The sequence below is a fragment of the Molossus molossus genome, unplaced genomic scaffold, assembly GCF_014108415.1.
Source record: "Molossus molossus isolate mMolMol1 unplaced genomic scaffold, mMolMol1.p scaffold_m16_p_1, whole genome shotgun sequence".
Taxonomy (NCBI): domain Eukaryota; kingdom Metazoa; phylum Chordata; class Mammalia; order Chiroptera; family Molossidae; genus Molossus; species Molossus molossus.
The window spans coordinates 204,260,922-204,284,485 of record NW_023425344.1 but is presented as its reverse complement, the minus strand read 5'-3'; the positions used below and the strand labels follow the sequence as shown (position 1 = coordinate 204,284,485).

Genomic DNA, 23,564 nt, shown 5'->3' with positions numbered 1-23,564 from the left:
AAAGTGCCTTGTGGTGCACGGTTCTTTTGTTTCCCAAGAAGTGGGTGCCCGGGACCTGTTGTGATTGGCTCAGAGTACTGGTCAAGAGATGTCCTGAAATGAAGGTTAGGAAATGTTAGCAGCCATTTGTCTTTTTATTTCCTTTACTGTGACAAAAGGTAGCAGTTAAATGGGAGAACACCTGCCAGAGTTAACTCAGAGATATTTCTAGTGGCTAATATTTTTGTTCTCCAAATAGTTCAGACCCTAACTATCGGCTAAACGAGTGCATAGCTATAGACCTAGCCCAAAACAAAACCCAGAAGCAGTTTTATTCCTGGAGCCATCTCATCTCCCCTTTTGGGGATTTCCCCCCTCCTCCCTTTATGGCTCCTTCCAGAGGGGCCAAAGGATTTTTGTACCAGCGCAGGATGTCCGCTATCGGCCCTCTGCAACCTGACTTGGCAGAAAGGCTCACTCCCGGGAGCTTTCGGAACCTGCTCCTTTTACCAGAACGGTCTTTCAGTCTCTCAGCGTCCTGCTCAATGACTGGCTAGCTAATGTGATGATAAACTAAGCAATTCATGTTGAGACAATAAATATTGTCTCAGATTGGTACATTAACAGGGTCTTCAATGTCTTAATCCAAATGAGGAAATATTTTGGGAATTTCAATAACTTCTGCAAGAACAATACTTTTATTAAATGTGAAGGCCTAAAGCAGATCCCAACAAATCAACTCAAGTATTTCCCATACTGGCTCCAGAAGACCCAAAGTTCCCGCAAGGTCAAGAGGATGTGACATATTTGAACAGAGTCTCTCTTGTCCACCCTACATACCTGCCGGTAATTATAGATGTCACCTATTCCAGGAGGGACTGGCACATTGGCGCTGGCAAAGACCTCTTTATTTCCACATTTAGTGCTATAAAGATGAGCTAGTTCAGGCTCTGGGCCCAGGATGGGTAGGTCTAACATATCCGCCACGGCCAAATCGTCTCTGTGGAGGAGCCCGCCGACAATGTAGGCCACTTTTCCTTGCGTGAGATATTTGATTCTTTTGAGTGCCTTGGGACTATACTTCAGGTGAGTGGCCAGGCACATATGATGCTTCTGGGGGAAGAGCATATTATTTTTGTTAAAAGGTGTTCTTTTTCTAGTCCATACACCTAATTTATAATGTTGCACACAATAAATGCATTATTAATAGCAGGCTGGGTTATGACCTATCCTGTTGTTTAGCAGTTTAAATTGATAAAAGCTGTTGGGGTGAGGCTCTATAATCGCTCACATCTTTAGTGTGTTGGAAATAGGCTCACTGGGAATAGAACTAATTACTACACATCTGTATTTATTTGATCCACGTGGAATTATCCTTCTGTCAGAAGGAAAAGAGGCTGGCGGCCTTTGGATAATAGTGATTCATCTCTGCAACACTTCTGGCATGGTTTAACACTACGGCGTTGAGAAAATCAATACCAAAAATGATGAAAAACGCCACGTAGTATTCTTCACTGTACAGGACTCCTAATCTGGCAACTCTTTAAGTGATTTGGTAGGAGAAAAGGCACTTGGCTTGATACACTTTTTCTAAAGTTCTGCCACAAAGTCTGTTTCAGAGAATATGTACATTTATAATGATTATCATGGTTCTTGGCCAATAACTTTGGAGAAGATTCATGGATGAAAAACATTTGAAAACTTCAACAAGACTCAAGCTCTTTTTCTAATGGAAAAGTATTTTATTTTATTTTTGATTATTTAGACCCAGCTCAGCAGTACATGTGACTATGTCAATTAAATAAATAATTCTAGCATGTCTAATAGGGGCTGAGGACAGAGCCAGATGGTCATCACACACCAAAACGAATACAATCATGTTTCTGCATTTGAGGAGTGGGGACACAGCCCTGGCCGGTTTTGCTCAGTGGTTAGAGCATCAGCCCACAGACCAATGAGTCAGAGGTTTGATTCTGGTCAAAGGCACGTACCTCAGTTGCGGTTTGTCCCTGGTCCTGGTCGGGGTCATGTGGCAGGCAGCCAGTTGAAGTGTCTCTCTCACATTGATGTTTCTCTCTCTCTTCCTCTTTCCCCCTCTCTCCCTCTTTTCCTCCCTTCCACTCTATCTGGAGATAAATAGAAAGATATCCTCAGGTGAGGATTAAAAAAAACAACAAAAAAAAAAACAGGAGTGGGGACACAAATGAGTACCGTTAATGCATAACTAATATGAAGCAGAGAAAAGCCAAACAGCTACAGGAGGCTTTGGAGGTATGGAGAAGGGAGGCAGAGGTCACATGCTGTTGGAAAGAGCTAAAAAGGCAAATTACTCATTCTCCTTGGGCCTCAGTTTCTTCACCTGTAAAATGAGTACAATACTAGTATTCATCTCATAGAGATGCTGTGAAGGTTAAATGAGATAATTCATGTAAAGCACTTAGCACAGTGCCTTGGATATAATACACACTTAATGAATGTTAGCTACTACTATTATTATGAAAGAGGTTGGGTTTGAGGAAATTTAAAAAAAAATCTTTGTTGTTGAAAGTATTACAGATGTCTCCCCTTTGTTCCCCCATTGATCATCTCCACCCCACTCCTGTCCCCCTTCTGCCTTTCCCACACTAGTGTCTGTGTCCATTGGTTATGCATATATGCACAGAAGTTCTTTGGTTTATCTCTTTCTACCTCTCTTCCTCTCTTCCCTTTGAGGTTCCTCAGTCTAACAACCAATTTGTACTTCTTAATTCCTTCATCTTTTACACCCATCCTCCCAGCCCGCTCCCATCTGGCAACCAATAAAAAGTTCTCTGTATCTATGAGTCTGTTTCTGTTCTGTTTGCTCTTTTTTTTTTGGAGATTCTATTGTTGATAGATATGTATCTATTGCCATTTTATTGTTCATTTCTCCTCCTCCTCCTCCTCCTCCTCCTCTTCCTCCTCCTCCTTCTTCTTCTTCCAGACCCTTCAACAATTCATCTAATACTGGTTTGGTAGTGATGAACTCCTTTAGCTTTTTCTTGTCTGGGAAGCTCTTTATATGTCTATTGAGTCTAAATGATAGCTCTGCAGGATAGAGTAATCTTGGTTGTAGGTCCTTGCTTTTCATCACTTTAAATATTTCTTGCCATTCTCTTCTGGCCTGAAAAGTTTCTTTTGAGAAATTAGCTGACAGTCTTATGGGAGCTCTCTTGTAGGTAACTAACTGCTTTTCTCTTGGTGCTTTTAAGATTCTTTGTCATTAACCTTTTGCATTTTAATTATGATCTATCTTGGTTTGGGCCTCTTTGGGTTCATTTTGTTTGGGACTCTCTGTGCTTCCTGGACTTGTATGTCTGTTTCCTTCACCAAGTTAGGGAAGTTTTCTGTCATTGTTTTTTCAAATAGGTTTTTAATTTCTTGCTCTCTCTCTCCTCATTTCTGGCACCCCTATTATGTGAATGTCAGTGTGCTTGAACTTGTCTCAGGGGCTCCTTACACTATCCTCGTTTTTTTGGATTCTTTTTTCTTTTTCTGATTGGGTGTTTTTCGCTTCCTTATATTCCAAATCAATAATTTGCCTCTTAGTTTCACCTCCTCTACTATTTATTCCCTGTAAATTATTCTTTATTTGAGTAAGTGCATCCTTCATTTCTGACTGGTCCTTTTTTCTGTTCTTGAGGTCCTCACTAAGTTCCTTGAGCATCTTATAACCAGTGTTTTTTAATTCTGCATCTGTTAGATTGCTTATCTTCATTTCGTTTAGGTTTTTACCTGGAGTTCTGTTCTGTTCTTTTCTTTGGGACATGTTTCTCCTCATTTTGGCTGCCTTCTTATGTTTGTGTCTATGTATTAGGTAGAGCTGCTACATCTCCTAGTCTCGGTAGGGTGGCCTGTTGTAGTAGTTATCCTGCAGGGTCCGGTGGCACAGCTTTCCTGATCACCCCAGATGGGCATTCGAGGTGTACCCCCTGTGTGAACTATACACCCTTCAGTTGTAATTGAGGTTTTTTTGTTGTTATTGTTGTTAATCTTCACCTGAGGATATTTTTCCAGTGATATTTTTAGATAGAGTAGAAGGGAGGGAGGGAGAATGAGAGAGAGAAACATCAATGTGAGAGAGACACATTGATTGGTTGCCTCCTGCAAGACTCTGACCAGGGCCAGGGATGGAATCTGCAACCCAGGTACATGCCCTTGATTGGGAATCAAGCCCATGACCCTTTGGTCCTTGAGCCAATGCTCTAACCGTTAAGCCAAATTGGCCAGGGCTGTAATTGAGTCTTGATTGCTATGGCACACCCATAGAGCAGGACTTACTTCAGCAGGGTTCTAGTACCCACTGAGTCCACTCCTTGAGTGTGTCACTTGTGGAGGTGGTTGGGTGGTGGTGCTTTGATGTGGTCTGAAGCTGTCCACTGGGTGTGCTGGCTCTGGGGCCTTCCAAGAGGTGCGGGCCAAGGCCAGCCACTGCCTGTGTTCTACCTTTGGCCAGCAGGCATAAGCTACAAAGTGATCTACACATGGTGGCTTCTTGTGCTGGGCTTGAAGGTGCCCAGGCAAGGCCAAGCTGTGAACTAAGGCTGGCTGCTTCTAGTGCCAGGCCTGGGGCCACTTGGTGAGAGGTATGGGGCTCACTGAGGACAGATACTGCTTGTTTGAGCGATTTTAGGAAAATCCAAAGCATGAGCACAGATGGGCCATTCCTATGGTAAAGCAACTGGAAACAGCTTGGGTGGGCCTGAAAGTTGGGAGGGGCAGGGCCTCAGGGAATCACCAGGGCAGGGCAAACAGTGTGAGCCAGGTTGCTGGAGTCTGCCAGTCCCACGGGGGAAGGGCTCACCAAAGGAACAAAGGCCTCCACTAGCATGTCTGCCTGGAAGAAAGCTGCCCCTCCAGCTATCACCAGATGCCAACAACTCAGTTCTTCCCTGTAAATCTCTGGTGCCTTTCCAGCTGCCTCCCCCATGCTGGAGCCTGGAGGGTGAGAGTCTAAGTAAGTTGTGGGCCCTTTAAGAGGAGCTGCCTGGGGCTCCAGAAGCCTCAGCCTCCCTGAGCCTCAGTTCCCGCTGGTTTTACAGCCAGAAGTGATGGGGACTCTCTTCCTGGCACTGGAACCCTGAGCTGGGTGCCTGTTGTGGGACGGGGACCCCTCCGTCCTCAGGAGGACCTACCTAGCCGAGGTGTCCCTCCAGATTTTTTTTTATCCTCACTCAAGTATTTTTTTTTTTTTTGTATTTATCTTCAGACAGAGCGGGAGGGAGAGAGGGAGGAAGAAAGAATGAAACATGGACATGAGAGAAACACATCGAGCGCTCACCACCCACACGACCCCAACCAGGGCCGGGGACAAACTGCAACCGAGGTACGTGCCCTGAAAGGGAACCGACCCCGGGTCTCTCTGGACCACAGGCCGACGCTCCAACCGCTGAGCCAAACCGGCCGAGGTGTCCTCCTGATTTTTATCCGCCACACGTGGGTGCGGGACCAGCCCATCCGCCTCCGCCCCTCCTACCAGTCTCGATGCGGCTGCTTTAATTCCGTAGCTGTAGGACTTCCATTCAGCTCTATTTCAGGCGGTTCTGAATGACAGCTGTTCTGTAGTTTAGCTGTAATTTTGATGTGGTTGTGGGAGGAGGCGATACGTGCTTACCTACCGGCCATCTTGACCAGTCTGAGGCGCACGGTGAAGGCTGGTGGGAGTCTATCAGGCGAGGACGGCATGGGAAAGACATTAGCCAGGGATGAACTGAGAAGCCAAGATCATGCTCACTTCTGGAGAAGGGCTGAGGTTAGGAGTCCAACAGTTCTGGCTTTGAATCCAGCTCTATCATTCATAAGCTACCTGGGCAACTTGGGCAAGTAACCTAGACCCCCTGAGCCTAAGTTTCTCCATCTGTTAAATGGGAATAAAAATATCCATTTGCCGGGTTGCTCTAAGGATAAAACAAGATCATGAATGTAAACATCTGTTATAATGCATGGCATTGAATTGCTATGCTATAAATGATAGTACTTATCATTACAGGGAAAACTTTCTTTTTAAAGTTATTAAAGTGTCATGCAAATAAGACAGTGCAAGACGCCAGAGTGTTAGGGGGTTCAAGGGATTTTGTAGACCAGCACCCAGTTGTAGCCATGGCAGGGAAATGTGGAGAAATGTTGAACAGCTGTTTCTGGGGCTGTCAGTGGCTCTGTGTGCACACCTGTGGGCATGACGACTGCCGAGTCTGGGAGAAGGAGACTGACGGGAGCCCTGCCTGAAACTGCGACTTGCAAGATGACTTAGAAAACTCAACCTTTGGATCTTCAGTCCCCATATTCAAGTGAAGGGCTGGACTAGATGTCTCTAGGGCCCTTCCAGCTCTGAAAAAACTCTTCCTTTAAAACCAAAGCTCTTCTGGATGTATTGCTTAATGAATATAGAGTTTCTGCTTGGGAAGTTGGAAAAGTTTTGGGATAATGTGATGGTTGCCCAACAATGTGAAAGTGCTTAATGCCACCGAACTGTGTACTTAAAATGTTTAAAAATGGCAAATTTTATATTATGTATACTTTACTCCCTCCTGCCACTGCCCCTCCTCCCAAAAAATCAGCACTCCTGTGAGATGAGGATTTACTGATTTACCCTGCTGGGTCCTTCCTCTAGCGTAGGTGTTCTATTCTGAGCCCCTTAGACCTATGCGGTACGCCTTGTGTACCATAAGTGAAATCCGTTTTCACAACCTACTTCCGTGAACGCTGTTCTAGGAAACCCGGTGTTCCACTGGACAATGGCTGGTGACAGTACCTCGTGAATCTGTGTTTCCCATCTGGTTGATCACTGTCTTTCCCTTTTGTTTATTTCATTCCTTTCTTTTCCCCAAAATAATTCCAATCGAGAAATGTAAAAACTCTTAAATGTCTGACAGAACTTGTAACTTGAGTCACAGTGGATGTGGTGGGCTTTTCCGGGTCCCTAGAAGAGGGCTTCAAGGTGGCAGTCCTCATGTTAAGTTCAGAAGGGCAAAGCATTTTGATACGTATTCTCTCCTCTGGTCCATACCACACCTACCAATTAACAGCCTCTTTTGGAGATGAGGAAATTGAGACTCAAGGAATTTGCCCAAAGTCACACAGCTAGTAAACAGCAGTGGTAGGATTTGAATCCAGGTGTTGGCACCATTGTCACACCACAGCTGCCAACTCTGTCCCATTTTACAGACTGAGCAGTGAGTTTATGAGGGGTGATGAGGGGAAGTCAGATGCAGCAATAGAACATAATGTTAAAGTTCCAAGCATTTCTTCAGCCAGGACAGATTTCTGTCTTCTCTTGGTTTATCTCCATTGGCAAGTAGTCTATATTACAGTCATCTGTGGGCATGCCTTATTCTTCAAGCAAGATGGTACCCTAATATTGTGTTCAATAAAGACTGGAATTGAGTGAGTGGCAAAGGACACATTATTGACTGCAGGTTTTATATAACCACTTGGAGAAAATCAGTGTCATGAGATCCAGGTAGTGGATTAACACAGCTGACAAATATCTAAAATGTTCCTAATTTCATAGCATTAAAACTGCATTTAATTTATCACCACTGATTTTTTTTTGACCTGAGACAAAGGCAGTTGTTTTGGATGTCTTCATAAGCACCAAACTGTTAAAAAAGAGACACGATGACTTTATAATAGCACTTTGTACTCATTACAAATCCAAACATTGTCTATATATAGTAACTAGGAGAGATGTACAAACAAATTTTTGGCACGGCTTTAAAAGATCTCCTCAAAGCCATCCATTTGAATGAAAACCAGCACTGATACGATCTCTCCAACCCATTAAGAAGAAATAAAGCAGTAACTAAACATGAGCAGAAACTGATTTGAAAGTGAGAGTTTAATTTTTGTATTCTAAAAAGTTGATTGCCTATGAGTGATTGCTCAAATAATTCAAACTTAAACTATGAGAAGTATTAACATGCACTTAAAATATTCCCTACTTGTTTTACTCACAACAATGCAAACCTAAATTATGAATGAAATTCAGTGCACCTGTGAGTGCTAACAACTTCCTGCTTGAAAGTTGGAGTGGGCGAGCAAGGGTATATTTCTCAGGTAATAGGATTATGGAGCTAGGAAGAACTTTGAAAGGGCTTGCCCAAGGCCACAAGGTCCCCCAGGAACAAAGCAGTCATTCCAATTCATGACAGTGTTCTGGGGTCAGACAGATTTAGGTTCATACTCTGGCCCCACTAGTAACTTTGGACTAGAGAAATGAGTCTTGGTTTCCTCACCCGTAGAAGGAGATTACTAATTTCTATCTTGCTGCATTGTTCTGAGGACCAAATGAGAAAATGTGTCTAAGTATTTAATACATGTTAGTTCACTCACTTTCTCCCAAACTAGCACCCCTTCCCCATTCCATGCCTCTTCAGTATATATGGGCATTTAAGATGTGCAGAAACTCATTAGCAGCTATCAGGAGAAAACCGGGAAATTGACTACACACTAATGTCAGTTTTTTCTTCCTTGCATCCTAATGTGCACAGCAACTCTGCCACTGAGGCCGGGGGATGGCTAGGAAGCACGGAGGTGATCCTCGCATTGGTTAGAGATACGGGGAGGTTCCTAGGAATGGAAGTAAGTGGTTTATCCCTGCCTTTTCCTGTGCTTGCCTCGCCCTGGGTTTTGCCTTTCTTGTCCACAGCCCAGTGGTGCCAGGGAAACAGAGAGAGCCTTTGGGGGAACACTAAGGTATCCAGCTATGGAAAAATAAAACTCTTTATCTTGGTAGAAAGGAGCAAAATCAGTTGACAATTCGCTGAGTCTACCAGCAAAGCAGAAGCCCTCCCCAGCCCTGGCAGGCCTTTTGCAGGGAAGGGGTCAAAATGATGATGCATCTAAACGGTTAATTGGTAGTAACTCAATACATAGATCCTTCCTACATAAAGTATGCAATCAGTTTCTCTGGCAACAGATAGAGAGTTGACTTTTGTGCATCCCACTTGTGAATGGAGAGCTGTGTGTGTGTATGTATATATATATATATATATATATATATATATATATATATATATTTAATCCTCACCCGAGGACATTTTTTTATGTACATATCTTCAGATTAAGAGATTGAGTGGGAGGGAGGGAGGAAGGGAGAGAGAAACATTGATGTGAGGACACATCGACTGGTTGCCTCCCACACAACCCCGACCAGGACCGGGGACAGAACCGCAACCAAGGTACATGACCTTGACCAAAATTGAACCTGCAACTCTTTGGTCCACAGGCCAATGCTCTAACAGCTGAGCCAAACCAGCCAGGGCTGGAGAGCTATCTTTTTTCTTAATCCTCACCTGAGGACTTTTTTCATTTTTTGTTCAGATAGAGTGGGAGGGAGAGAGAGGAAGAGAGAGAAAGAAACATCGACGTGAAAGGGACACATCGAGTGGCTGCCACCCACACGACCCAACCAGGGCCGGGGACAAACTGCAACCGAGATACATGCCCTTAGCGGGAACTGAACCCGGGTCTCTCTGAACCACAGGCCGATGCTCTAACTGCTGAGCCAAACTGGCCAGGGCTGGAAAGCTATCTTTATTAGGAAATTCAGACCCTTGATTATACACCCCCCCCCCCCAAAAAAAAGGTCTCTGCAAAATTACATAGTCCATTAGGTATTAAAATGTTGGTTGTTTAACATGGAAAGTATAAATTCTGGTTAAAATACAGAGAAGTTTGTCTCAAGTCACCTCTCGCCACAGCCTTATTCTAGAATACGGCCCTCATAGTTCCATGACTTTTCCCAAAGCTCTTCTGTAGGGACAGAAGTTCACTCAGAATTCTTTCCATTTGTTAAAAATCAGTACAAGTTAAACAAAAAGCAATTTGAACTTTGTTCATTATGAACCATGTGGCATGGTAAATAAGACCAAATTCCCCTGAGGAGGGGTTGAAAACACACCATGGAGTCAGAAGGGGTACCAGTGTGGGAGGACACAGGGGCCCTGGTCTAGATTCTGTCCCCAGCCAGCTTTGTGACCATGGGCAAGCCCAGTCTTTCTCTGCCTTGGTGTCCTCCACACAAAACGACGAAGGAACCATAGATGTTATAAATTCACCTACTTGGTGGTACTGCCCAATAACCTCAATTAGGCTTTAGCCACAGAGAAGCTGGGAAGGGGTAGCTCAACTAAGTCTGAAAGTTAAACTGGGATATTTACTTCCTACAGTCCAACTAGTTGTCTAATCAGTAAAGGGGTTAAACTTGCAATAATATTTCACTGATGTGTACCAGAGCGTGGCAAGTTATAAAATTTCCAATTTAATTTTACTGCATCCCCGAAGCCGTGGTAATTAGAAGACAAACTCACAGTGAAGATCTTTATAGCTTCAGGGGTGATAATTTTGAACCTGTCCTGCAGGTCACTTCTGTCCTCAAGGTTCCCCGACCTGACAGCTGCATGTAGACTCAGGATTTTATGGTAATACAGCAGTAACTCGTCATTCATTTCATGGGAGCAGATGTAGATGACGCTCACATTGGCATCTACAAACGACAGGCATAGCGTTGATTACTGGTGTAAAGGTAGACGGCATTACGAACTCTGGCATTGGATGGATGCGGCGCAGTTTAGAATAAACAGATCCAAAGCCATTGAAGTTGATTCAGGTTGGCTTTGTACAGATCTTAGCAGTGGAACTGGCTTTTGGGCACTTTAACATTTCTCTTAAAAAAAAGATAAATAACACTACCACAAAAAAAAAACAAAAAAAAAAACACCATGATTCTTTCAGGAGGAGGGCTGTGAGGTACCATGGAAGTGTACGTTCAAATAATAATAGGGAGTCAGCCCCAGAACTCCCATTAACATCAATGGGAATTGCATACTGCTTTAAAAATTTATCCCATTAGCTTCAGTAAATTATGAAACAGAGCTATTAACTTTAGAAAGCTGATGAAATGGCAATTTCTTATTCTGCCCTGACTTGGCAGGACCAATTCAGGGACTGTCCTGTCCAAATAAATGGTGTGATTACGACTACAGCAATGATTATTTTAGGAAACCAACCCTTTCCCTGCTCTGTTCCCAAAGAGTAGACTAATTATATAGGACATCTAGTGATTCTTGGTTTAAAGGAAACGCTGTCTTAATTTAACTGTTCTCCTTCTTAAAATGTGCTTCTTATTATGTACTTAGAAAGAAATCCTAATTAAATATCTCATCCAAATGGAATAGTCAGATGAGATTACACACTCCAGGCTGCAAAATATTTTTATGGAGTAGGGACAGTAAGTCAGCAGCCAATAAAGCCATTCATTCATTCATTCATTCATTCATTCATTCATTCATAAAATAACTGACCAGAAGGGGCAAAGCACTTGAAAAGACATGGGAGATGTACAGGAATCAAAGCAACCATTCCACACACACGAACAGCCATGAAACATGGTGGAGAGTCGTGGGTATAAGGAAGCATGCCGACCAGGCGCTTGGGGAAATTTAGAGGTGGGAGCATTGTACATGTTTCCTCGGTGAGGTAGGGCTGAGAGGGGATTTTAAGACTCCTCTGTTTGGTTTGGCAGAGTATACAGAGCATAGACTGATTAAATTCTAGCTCAGCTGCCTAGGGAGCCTGGGTACGTTGTTTAACCTTTGTAAGCATTGGTTTCGTCATCTGTAAAATGGGGGATAAATCACCTGGGGCACGGTTTTAGAGAGTATTAAATGAAAGAATACAATAGGCAAAAGTAGGTTTACAGTTATTTGTGTGGAAAAAGACATGCAGGTTATGATTATTACAGTAGCTTTATTAACACTGTGTTTTGCCTACTCACAAGTGTAAACCTACTTTTGCCAACCCCTGTACATTTATGGTACCCGGTGCTGTATCCGGCACAGAGTAGGTGGTCAACAAACAGTACAAACGCACGTGTCTCCTCCGTGGCTTGCCCTGTCCGCGCCAGCCAGCAGTTCTTCCCCACTCTGCCCTCCACACTGTGATCCTCTTATTCAGTGCCTCAAGATTTAACACACTGAAGTCATGTCCTCTGTTGTTGCATCTTATTGACTGTGTCTCTCCAAACTCCTAAAAGGTAATGTGTATACCCTTTCTTCTATATCACCCTCCCCCACAAGCCCTGGTACAGGTGGAGTATGCAGGAGGCACTCACTAAATACTTGTGGGATGACTGGAGGGATCTGGGAGGATGGATTTTGAAAGTGGGGAGTCTCACGCAATCAGTGAGCTCCATGGCCCGCAGGAGAAATCCCCCTCCAGAGACAAGCATCTGTGGCCAGAAGCAGTGTCTCCTGAAATGACCTGGTGCTGGGCCCATAGCGGTGCTCCGACAATGTAAATATGTAAGTGGCTCCTATTTAGCTGTGGAACCAAAATGCCACATAAACCTCAAAATAAATTAACTTAGGAGACAGTGGTTAAATAACTTGTATCCAGTTGCTGAATGATCAGATTAGTTATCCCAAATCTTGTGTTTTCAAGAAGAGACTAGTGCCTTACCAAACTTGTGGTTATAAAATCCACTAGTATTTTTTTTAAGTATTTAAAAAGGACACAAAAACAAAGGAAAATAACTTAAAGACTCCATAACAGAAAACTAACTTTTTCTTGGGAAGAAATTTCTAGGCTACAAATGATAAAAAATCATGTTGCTAATTTCACCTTTCCTGTTCATTTCTAGCAAAGGAATACACATCACTGACACTAATATCCAGTATCAGTGTGGCTTGACTGTGAATCTATAAATGTTCAAAATTGGCAGGTAATTTTGGAAAGGAATTAATATGATAATGAAGATTGCTTTGATTGCTAAGCAATAATCAATACCAATCACTCTCCTGTTTAACTCATCTAGGAATTGAAAATACTGGTCATTAGGTCTCCACCTGATATCCTGACTTCACGGCCAATATGTGAATGGCAAGTCTTACCAACATGATCAATCAGATTATCTTTATTTCCCCTGAATAAACAGAAAAAATCAACACCTTTTACTAGGAATTAATGGAATAAAAAAAAAAAGATTATGTAAAGTATAGCATAGGGAATATAGTCAATAATATTGTAATACCTATGCATGGTGTCAGAGGGTTCTAGAATTAGCAGGGTGATCACTTCATAAGGTATATAAATATTTAATCACTGGGTTGTACACCTGAAACTAATATAATATAAAAATAAATTTTAAAAGATCATCACTTATTCTTCCACAAAATTATCACTAATTTTCCTAGTTTTTATTTATATTTCACAAGCAAGTATCATTTCTATCTTCTAACTACTATTTCTAAGCGTTCGTTAACTCCTCTTGAGAGGTTTTAGGATTATCTTGCTATGTCATAAAGATAGTGTAGCAAGAAAAGGCATTTGGTTCATAATCTCTAAAAAATGTCCATATTGGCAATATTTCCCACTGCAGGTGGACCTAGACCTAATTATTTAAATATTTAAAATAAAAGCTTAATACTTTCAAGTCTTTTCTAATAATGAAAATCTTCCGTAAAGAAATTCTTTGGTGATGGTTTGTACCATATGTAGGGGGTCTATACAAAGCTAAGAAAAAAAATTAATTCAAATAAATGAGAGCAAAGTCTGCCCTCTGCTGCACTTCAGTGGTCTCCACCCAGTCAGGTTTTTAGCTGAAATAGCTCAGCACTAACAAATCAATCTCAAGTCATTACATTTATTTTTGTAATGCTGAAAAACAATATTAGTGCCTAGATAATAGATTAAAGCAATTACACTATTATTATTTTAGGACACTGTAAATTTCTAGTACTGATGTATTTTTGTTACTAAATGGCATTTATAAAATAATAATGATGCTGAAATATATGTGAATCATGTAAAGTATGGCATTCCAGGGAGCCAGCTAAGTTGGTCATTGATAATTTAAAATCCTTCTTTGTTTTGCTTAAATAAGGGCCAAAGCAATTATATTTTAACAAAACAAAGATCTCATTTTGTAACTAATAAAAACCTAGTTTTTGTTTAACCCTAAATTTTGGCTAGTATATCCCAAACTGGTTCAGTACTATTGCTTAGCCCTTGCAGCCTTTTTTCTTTAAGCCTAACCAGAACCCTAGCTTCAAACGGTATCAGCCAAAGCTGTTGAATTCTTGTATCCTTCCCTTCTGGCTCGAGGTGGTGTCAGATTTAGAACTGACCAAACCAGTGTAGGCACTTGACTTTTACAAGGATGTATCTATCACTCAAGCTTTGTATTTATCGGAATTTCCTCTACTAGGCATCTCCTGTTTTCAAATAACTAGATGCTATATATTCAAATAAAATCTTCTTTTAAAAATCTACTTTCATTTCTCTCTTTTTCTTATAATGAAGACATAATGCTTTAGTCATGACAAGACTTGGTAAATGAAGATGATTTGGGGCTATAGGAGAGAAATCCTTATCAAAACTGCAGCAAAGAGAATTTAGAAAACTGCTTCAGTAAATTGGTTAAAGAGGTCATTTTTAAAATTCAAGGTGACTTCACTGTAAATCTGTTCTTTAAAACAAAACATCCAATTGCCCTGTGAATAAATTAAAAATTCAAGCCTTTTTCCTCGTAGAGAAAAAAAAAATACGCAAAAATAAATACATAAACAAACATCTTATCAATACCCACTGACAAACATTCCAAAGAGTCATTTGTGGAAAAGTATTTACCGTACCTAAGATGTCACACAGCCGCCCCAACTGCATGTTCTGCTGTGTGTTGAAGTCCACAATGTTTTGCCGCACAGGCTGGGAATATCCTATAAGGCAGACAAGGTGTCAAAACCCAGAAAGAGCAAGTCAGTATGGCAAAGTGGCACACTCGGATTTCACAGTGTCACAGTTCCCGTTTCCAGAAAAGGATTTTCTCTGGAGCATCTTGCAGAACACCCTCACTCCTAAGAGTGAGGCCTCGCTTCTCAGGGGAGTGAGCATTATTCCGGAAGATGTGCTAAGCAGCATTTTCTGCAGCAGAGAGAGGTTCATAGTTTTCAATACCAGCAAAGCTGCTGGGACTCAGGGTTATAAAAACATGGGGAAAATTTCTGACATTTAGCATGAATGTTCAAAACAGCATGTAAGAAAATTATGTTCAAGTTAAAAAAAAAAAAAGTGATGTTGTTTTTTAACTTAAGCTTCCTGTGGGGCATTTTGAAGATATGTCCCAGGGTCATTCTAAATGGACACACAGATTTCAGAGAAATCCCGTGCTGTCAGGAATATGTACTTAAAGATTCTAAATACTAAAGAAATATGCTTCTGCTCACACAGTCAGGACTTTTAACCTTTAAAGGGCAATGAAGGTTATTGTGGTCAGTGTAGTTTTTCATCAGTACTAATGAAAGTCCTGCCAGTTGCCTTCATGTCCAGTGGAAACAGAGCAGAAGGAAAACACACATGGATTATTATTGTCCAAAAATCTTCCACAAAAACAAACAATAGCAACAACACTTCCTGCTGATATTTCAGGGTTAAAAATATATGTAAATAAATGAAAACATGAACTTAAAAGGCATCTATACTCACTATTAGGTATAATTGCTTATATGAAATTCAGCAACTGTAGGTACAACTTAAAAAATAAAATAAAATAAATATAAAATGAAATAAAATTGCTTTTCACATTTTGAAGAAATGCTTCAATGCCTCCTTGTGGTTAGTGAGCCCAAACACATGTTTCAAGTTAAACTGCTATAGATCAAGCGATTTTAAATACTGCATCTTCGAGATGTGGCACAGACTTCCTTTTCAGCATAAGGAAAACTATAGCAATTCAGGCAACAGGGCTTCAGATCAAATGAACTCTGATAATTGGCTCTTCGCTTTGATGTCAGTGTTTAAACACTAGACAACGTCTGGAAATTAAATGAGTTTACAATTCATCTGAAAGTCTCCCTTTGGCTTTATGCAGATAAACTCACTGAAGAGGCAGAAGGCCAAATGGGTTGTTTGAATTATTTTTGAAAAATTATTAAATTCTAAAATAATTTGGGGAACCATTCCACAAAATATGAAAAGTAATATAGGCAGCTACAAACAATGCTATCTTGGTGTGTGGTTGGAATAGTGTGACTGGGGATTTTGCATATGTATAATTCTATCTATATTCAGATAAATGTTTAAAAAGGGGTGCCGTGAATAACTCATGTCAAAACTATAAGAAGGCAGAAAAAAATGCCTAAAGGAATAAGGTATGATTAAGAAAAATGCCTGCGAGTGTTCCATGAACACATTTTCTTTCAAAAGTAAAGATAAAAGGCAGTGTGAGATGTCTCATTAAGATGATGTCCAATTTAAAATAGAAAGGATGTCTGATCACCTTCTTACCACATATACAACACAGGAATGAATAAGTCTGTGTTTCAATCAAGTGCTTGAGGTTAGTTTTCCAACAAATTATTTAGTACCCGTTACCACTTATCAAGGATGCATATAAAGTATCTATGAAGAATGATAATAGAACTGATTACTCAGTTAACTACAAATACACCCATTTTAAAGAACTGCACTTTAACAATCTCAGGGCATTGTTAGAGGATCATCAAAGTAACAGATGTAATAACATTTGCAAACTGTAAAGTGCTGTGTAAACGTAGGTATTCTAATGTTGTGAGGTATATTCTTCCATAGCTTATGACAACAAATTCTGTGTATGTTGAGATGAATGCAGCAGACCATTCCCCTTGGGCAAGATGCAATGCCATATATATCACCATCAGCAGAGCAGATGTTGGAAATCAACTTTTTAAAAATCAGATTTATCTTTATGTTTTTTTGTTTTGTTTTGTTTTGTTTTTTATCCTCACCTGAGGGCATTTTTGCATTTAGCTTCAGATACAGCAGGAGGGAGAGAGGGGGAAAGAGAGAGAGAGAAACATTGATGTGAGAGAGACACATTGACTGGTTGCCACCCACATGACCCCAACCGGGGCCAGGGACAAACTGCAACCGAGGTACGTGCCCCTAGCGGGAACTGAACCCGGACTCTTCTGGTCCGTGGGCTGACTCTCTAACCATTGAGCCAAACCGGCCAGGGCTAGCCCTATGGTTTATATACCCACAAAGTGCATGTGTTGACTCCTAGGTGAAAAGACCTGTCAATGCTGACGGGATATATTAAATACAATAGAGACTGAACCAGGAAACTATCAGCAAGGATGCTGTGGCTATGGGAAGTTCAGCAGATATGCCCAGTGGCAATGAAACATCACAGTTTGGAATATAATCTAGAAAGACAGGATACTTCAAAGGTCAGACTAGAAATACTGGGGGAATTTTGAGAGACCATCTACTTCTACCCTGTCATGTTGTAGATAGGGACACTCAGAGGAAATGACTTGTCTCTTGTCCAAGTTTGCATAAACCTACAAATTATTATATAGTTTAGATACTACAGATTTAGCTCTTGTGACAAATGTGGTTACATAAAATAAGAGAGAAGACGAGACTCTTCAAGGTTGAACAGAGAACTCCAGAAGGGACAAAGAGCCTTTGCTTCTCTTCTTTTTAAAAAAATTTTTTCTTTATTGATTTTAGAGAGAAAGGAAGGGAGAAGGAGAGAGAGACAGAAACATCGATGAGAGAGAACATGGATTGATTGCCTCCTGCATGCCCCCCACTGGCGACCTGGCCCACAACCTGGGCATGTGCCTTGACCGGTAATCAAACCGGCAACCTCTTGGTGCATGGGTCGATGCTCCACCACTGAGCCATACCGGCTGGGCACCTTTCCCTCTTTTCTGTCTTTTATTTTCAATTGTAATAGGCAGAAGAATGGCCCACTAAAGATGTCCATGTCCCCATCCCTGGAATGGTAGGTTACATGGCAAAGGGGAAATAAGGTTGCAAATGAAATTAAGGTTGCTAATCAGCTGGCCTTAAAATAAGGAGACTGTCCTAGATTATTTGGCTGGGACCAACGTCATCAAGGGTCCTTAAAAGTGGAAGAGAGAGAGGAGAAGAGTAGAGAGTTAGAGATGTGACTACAGAAGAAAGGCACAGAGAGATGCAGCACTGGCTTTGATAATGAAGGAAGGGGGCCAAGGGCTTTCCTTGTTCATTTCTTTGGGGGGCGGGGGTTCTAAAACTGGAAAGGGTAAGGAAACGAATGATCTCACAGAGCCCCTTTCGGACTTTGAACTAAGGAACTGTAAGGTAACTTGTATTGTTTCAAGCCACTAAGCTTGTAGTAACTTGTTACAAGGTGACAGAAAACTACTTGACTGTCTTATCTTCCCTTACCCCCAGTGGATACCACCTCTCAAATATTCTGCTTCTCTTTCACTGTAATTGAAAGATGAGGGAGGGCAAAGATCCCTAATAAGAACTCATCATAAGCATTAGATAAGCATCATTCTTTCTTTCTTTCTTTTTTTTTTTAATCCTCAACCGAGGACATTTTCCCATTTTTTTGTTTAGGTAGAGTGGGAGGGAGAGAGAGGAAGAGAGAGAGAGAGAGAAACATCGATGTGAAAGGAACACATTGAGTGGCTGCCACCCGCACGACCGACCAGGGCCGGAGACAAACTGCAACCGAGGTACGTGCCCTTAGCGGGAACCGAACCCGGGTCTCTCAGGACCGCAGGCCGACGCTCTAACTGCTGAGCCAAACCGGCCAGGGCGCATCATTCTTTCTTTCTTAACTTCAGCTGAGCCGGACTGAGATTCTGAAAAGTAATCTCATTTAAATGTAGAGCAATTATTATTACAAACATAAAATTATATTTGAGCTATCAAAGTACAGTTCTTCTAGCTTAAGCAGCTGATAGGCCCTAATCATTATCCAGTGCCTGAACACCCTTTTCTAAGAAGATTCTCAGTTTCCCTTCATGTCATTCTCTTGCCCCCTTTCCCACTATACTTTTTTCATTTTGTCACTACATGTTTCTTTGTTTGCTGGTTTATTTGGTGTACATCTCTCCTCTCCCCTGTACTACTCTGGCCCCTTTAAACAGACTCTAAGTTCCATTAAAACAGAGACAGTGTGATATCTCCAGTCAAATGAATGGATAAAATATGTCTTAAGATCCTACTCAAGGAATCTATCTTTTAAATTCCTAGCCCTTTCTGCCAGGTGTTCTCATCATTTCCTCCCCTCATTTCAACTCTTTTCAAATTGTGTTCCCTGATCTAAAGAACATATGGGGGATTCAAAGGATGGTCAGTGGGCTTTGTAGTTTTTCTAGGTCCTCACCGCATAGAATAAAACAGCACTGGTAGAAAGGCATAACTCTCTCTTCCTTATCACCACAGAGAGGAGCACGGCCTCTTTCCTTAGGGCCATCCTCATCACGTGCAAAACAGTCCTTGTTTGATAGAGTATTCCATCTTTTCTCAAAGTTTTATGCCTCTGCTTTACATCAAAGAAGGGTACTGAAGAGATGCCTCTCTGAAGTTACCCAGGTACTTCTGGTCCTCTACGGAACCAAGGATGCTCACCAATGGTTCAGTTATGCTCATACTGCTGTCGTCTCTCCATCTTCATCTCTACCTTCATCTCTTTCCCTCACTCCACACAAACTCCTACCAGATGATGCTGGTTGACTCTGCATGCAGTAAAGTAGCTGTGCTAGGATTGGCTTTTCCTTCACAGAAACCCAAGCACATGAGCAAGGCACTGCTCAGTGACTAGCCTTCTCAGGAAGGGTGCATGCCTCTGTGACAGGCCCTGTCCTTGTAGTAGGTTCACAATCTAGAATTGCTCCAATTCATTAAAAAGGCAGTCATTAGCCAACTTCGGCAACCTAATAGTAAAAATTTAGGGAAACGTGCCATACTTCACAACTGATCGCACGCCAACAGATTCTAGTCATCTAGAGAAATGTGATCTAGACATTATGGTTCTACCCAGGTTTTAATTACTTGCCAAGTGTGGAAGCACAAGATACTGAGATAAGAGAGAAGACAGCAGGAGAGAGGCCTGTAGGAGTTATTTATACAGTATATCCAGTGCCAGTTTGATGAAAATAAAACTGAGAGTTGTGTTTTCAGGGCTGCTCGAGGGGAATTAAGGAGTTTTGTGATGAGAATGAGGTACCCAAAATATTTGTTGATTTTTAAAAAACATTCTCAAACCAAACCTGCCAAATGGATTCTGGGTGGTTCTGAAGCCTTCCTTTCAAAAGGGTGAGGACTTTCTCTTGTTTGAACCCTTTGTCGGTGGCTGGCACAGCATCGGGTGCAACTAAAGCCCGTGATTCTCAGTGTGGTCTGGGGACCTGAGGGCTCCCGCGGCCCTGTCAGGAGGTCTGCAAGGTCAAGATACTTTCAAAATAATACTTATAATACTTAGATGGTTATTTCCCCCAACCCCCATGTTCATAAAATACAAAAGTTTATTGATATGATTTTAGATTTCACATGGCAACTAACACTTAAGGATTATTATTGTTGAGTTTTGGTATAAAAATCAAAGAAAATATACAACTATCTGAAAAGGCTTAACATATTAAGTTATCTAAAAAACTTAACATATTGGCCCTGGCCGGTTTAGCTCAGTGGTTAGAACATTAACCTGTGGACCAAAGAGTCGCAGGTTCGATTCTGGTCAAGGGCACGTACCTCAGTTTCAGTTCGGTCTCTGGCCCCGGCTGGGGTCATGCGGGAGGTAACCAGTAGATGTTTCTCTCTCTCTACCCCACTCTATCTAAAGATAAATGGAAAAGTATCCTTGGATGAGGATTAAAAAAAAAAAAAAATGAAAAAACAAACAAACAAAACATAACAGATTATTCCCTTTTCCAAATACTTATCGGTGTAGGGGCCAAATTACCTTCATAGGCTTCAACTAAAACAACACGTTGCAACAGACGCAAACATACATGAGAACCCAGCTGTGTCCTACTGAGAGATTTGCTGACTTGCCAACCTGTGCCACTCTTCTCACTCATTTGTTTGTTTTGGAATCGAAATAGAGATTTTTAATAATGTTATTTAGGTTAAAATTGGTAATGCATTTATTATCATTTTTAAATAAATTAAATATTTTTATGAGTTTCTCAGTTTTAGTCTCTAATGTGCTGTCCATAGATATAATCCACTTAAGCCAACACCCTTTAGGGTCTTCAATAATTATCACAAGTGTAAGTTTGAGAAACAATGAACAAATATTTTATGAGAAGAAAGATGACAAAAATTATAGTTTATCTTAGTATATGCAAGACTCTTTTCGGAATATATCGGAGTGTTAACCCGCCTCACATAAAGCCCAGGAGCTGGGGTCACTGGACCACCGGCTCAGCTGTTCCTGTATTTCATGGAACCTCAGACAAGCCCAACTCGGTAATTTAATATTACAGGTTCACGGGGCCAACTCTGATCTAATCAGTGAATGACTGTTGATTTGGATAACTTGGATGAATACAACATGGATGAATACAAATATGTTTTCCTTTTAATTTGGGCTATAAATAAAATGTGAAAGTTTAAGTGTACTTTGTTCCCGATCCCAAAAGAACTGGATATTTCTGGGAACTCTGTCTGGGAGATCTTGGCAATACATCTGTCTCAAGGATTTAGTGTGGCAACACCACAGCTAAACTATGGATTCCATACTACTTGCCAAAATACATGTTGAAGACTGCAGAGATTTGATTGAAAGCCCTGATTTCCCAGCCCTGAGTGGGAAGGAACAGAGTCTATCTTGTCTTTGAGTTGTCAACTCAAAAATGAGAAGGTTAGAAAGGTGCCAATGTGCTTGGAGGCACAGTAAAATGTGATTTCAGATATAACACTCTTGGCCGTGGTCCTCTAACCTGCCCCTGTTCACAGATGGAGGTGAGCACAAGTTCTCATCTTCTGGAGGAAGGGAGCCGAGTTAGGAAGCAACGGTCTCATGAGCATTGGTGGCTTTTTCAGTCCAGTGTCTGGACAGTTCTACACTCAAGTAAGTTTTCTATCTTTTAGGCACTTGTGATAATACAGAGCAACAGAAAACGTTGTTTTTCATGAACCCCAGGATCCGTATACTTTCATAGAATGGAGTACCCTGGAGACAACTAATTGTGTTAGCCCCACGGATGATTCGCTGAAATAAAGCAGAGGGGGGAAAATGAGCTGAAACATATACCTCGCTTTTAGCCGTTAAATCATTTAGCAGTGAAAGAAAAGATTACATACAGGAAAGAGAAAATCCCATCTCAGTATATCTCTTGTTTTTATTTTAAAGGAGGAAGAGGAGTGAGGGAGGAAACTCAACGCTGGGGGTTTAATTGGCTGGCAGCGGCCTCATACACCTGCTCGCGGCGTCCGAGCCTCATACTTGGCACATCTCATTTAATGTCAATATATTTTAAAATGCCACTGAGTTTAAGTGTAGCACTAAATGATGCACTGTAATAAAGATGCACAGGGGTTAAATTAAAACTGGAAGAAATAACTTGGCCAAAGAAACGGGAAACTGAATTAGTTTGCAGGATCTTGTTTGGATTTCTGTTTTTTTCTAGAGGAATTAGAATTATTTGTTGCAGCTCTTTCTTATGTGACTGATAGATTTTGCTTAAAATAGACCCTAGTATTCTTCCTACTATTTTGCTATGAGCATATTTTATTAATAAAAATGATAAAAAGTACAATATCTAATTAAGAGATCAGCCTATATAATATAGAAAGGGTGACTTTTTAAAAATTACAAGACCGATTTCTTTGTACAGTTTCTTTGTACAGTTAATCAACAGCATCCCACCTCTCCTGTTGGTTAAAAATAGCTAAGCCTCTTTGTTACATCTATGAATATTACCCAAAATATATAACAGTCAATTGTGTTTCATCACTCTTTCTTTCAAAGAGGTTACTTCGAAATGTGTGATTGTTTTTATGATCCTATTATCAGACTGTAGATTTAAAAATACATGATAAATATCCGGTGGTCAAAAATGTTCCTGAAGGGCCATCCTTTTGGTGATCGCAGTTTTGAAGAATGTAACTATTCCTGTGTGCAAAACTGCATAAACAAGTAACCCAATGCCTACAACTGCAATATATTATGCAGTTATTAGCTACTAAACATTCATTTTCAGGGTTCAAACAAATCTGTGCAGCCCCAATTGGCGAGCGGCATGGTGTAATAAATTCTAGGACTAATTCTACACCAGAATTGATTGCAAATTTCCTATGGAAAGAGAGAAAGAGGACCAGGCTACAATTTGTATCAAATGCCTACCTGAACCTTACACTCTTTTTAAAAAATTTTTTTTTCCTTTATTGATTTTTGAAAGAGAGAGGAAGGGAGAGAAAGATAGAAACATCGATGAGAGAGAACATTGACTGGCTGCCTCCTGCGTGCCCCCAATGGGGATTGGGCCCACAACCTGGGCATGTGCCCTGACCGGGAATTGAACCAGCGACCTCTTAGTGCATGGGTCGACGCTCAACCACTGAGCCACACCAGCCAGGCGAACCTTACACTCTTACCAACAGATTTTGATTATTGAATCCCTCTTAACTCTGGAAACAGAATTACTATTCGATAGAGGGAGGACATGTATTTAGAGAAAAAAATTGCTTCACTTTTATCCACTTCCATTTTTGTGAACTGTATGGGTAAGTTCCTGGTGCAGGACCAAGTAGCCATCTTGTGACTAGCTGAGATCTTCAAGTGCTCCCAGGGGAGG

The 23,564-nt window shown here is 41.2% G+C and overlaps 1 protein-coding gene across 1 annotated transcript in view; it reads right to left on the bottom strand.

The window, feature by feature from the left end:
• IQCH (IQ motif containing H) overlaps positions 1-23,564 on the bottom strand; it is a 126,166-nt gene that overhangs the window by 75,656 nt on the left and 26,946 nt on the right. Inside the window, exons 8-9 of the mRNA XM_036250778.1 lie at positions 14,631-14,714; positions 10,308-10,483 (exon numbers count right to left, since the gene is read on the bottom strand). Coding sequence (XP_036106671.1) covers positions 10,308-10,483; positions 14,631-14,714 — 260 coding nt within the window. The remainder of the gene's footprint in view (positions 1-10,307; positions 10,484-14,630; positions 14,715-23,564) is intronic.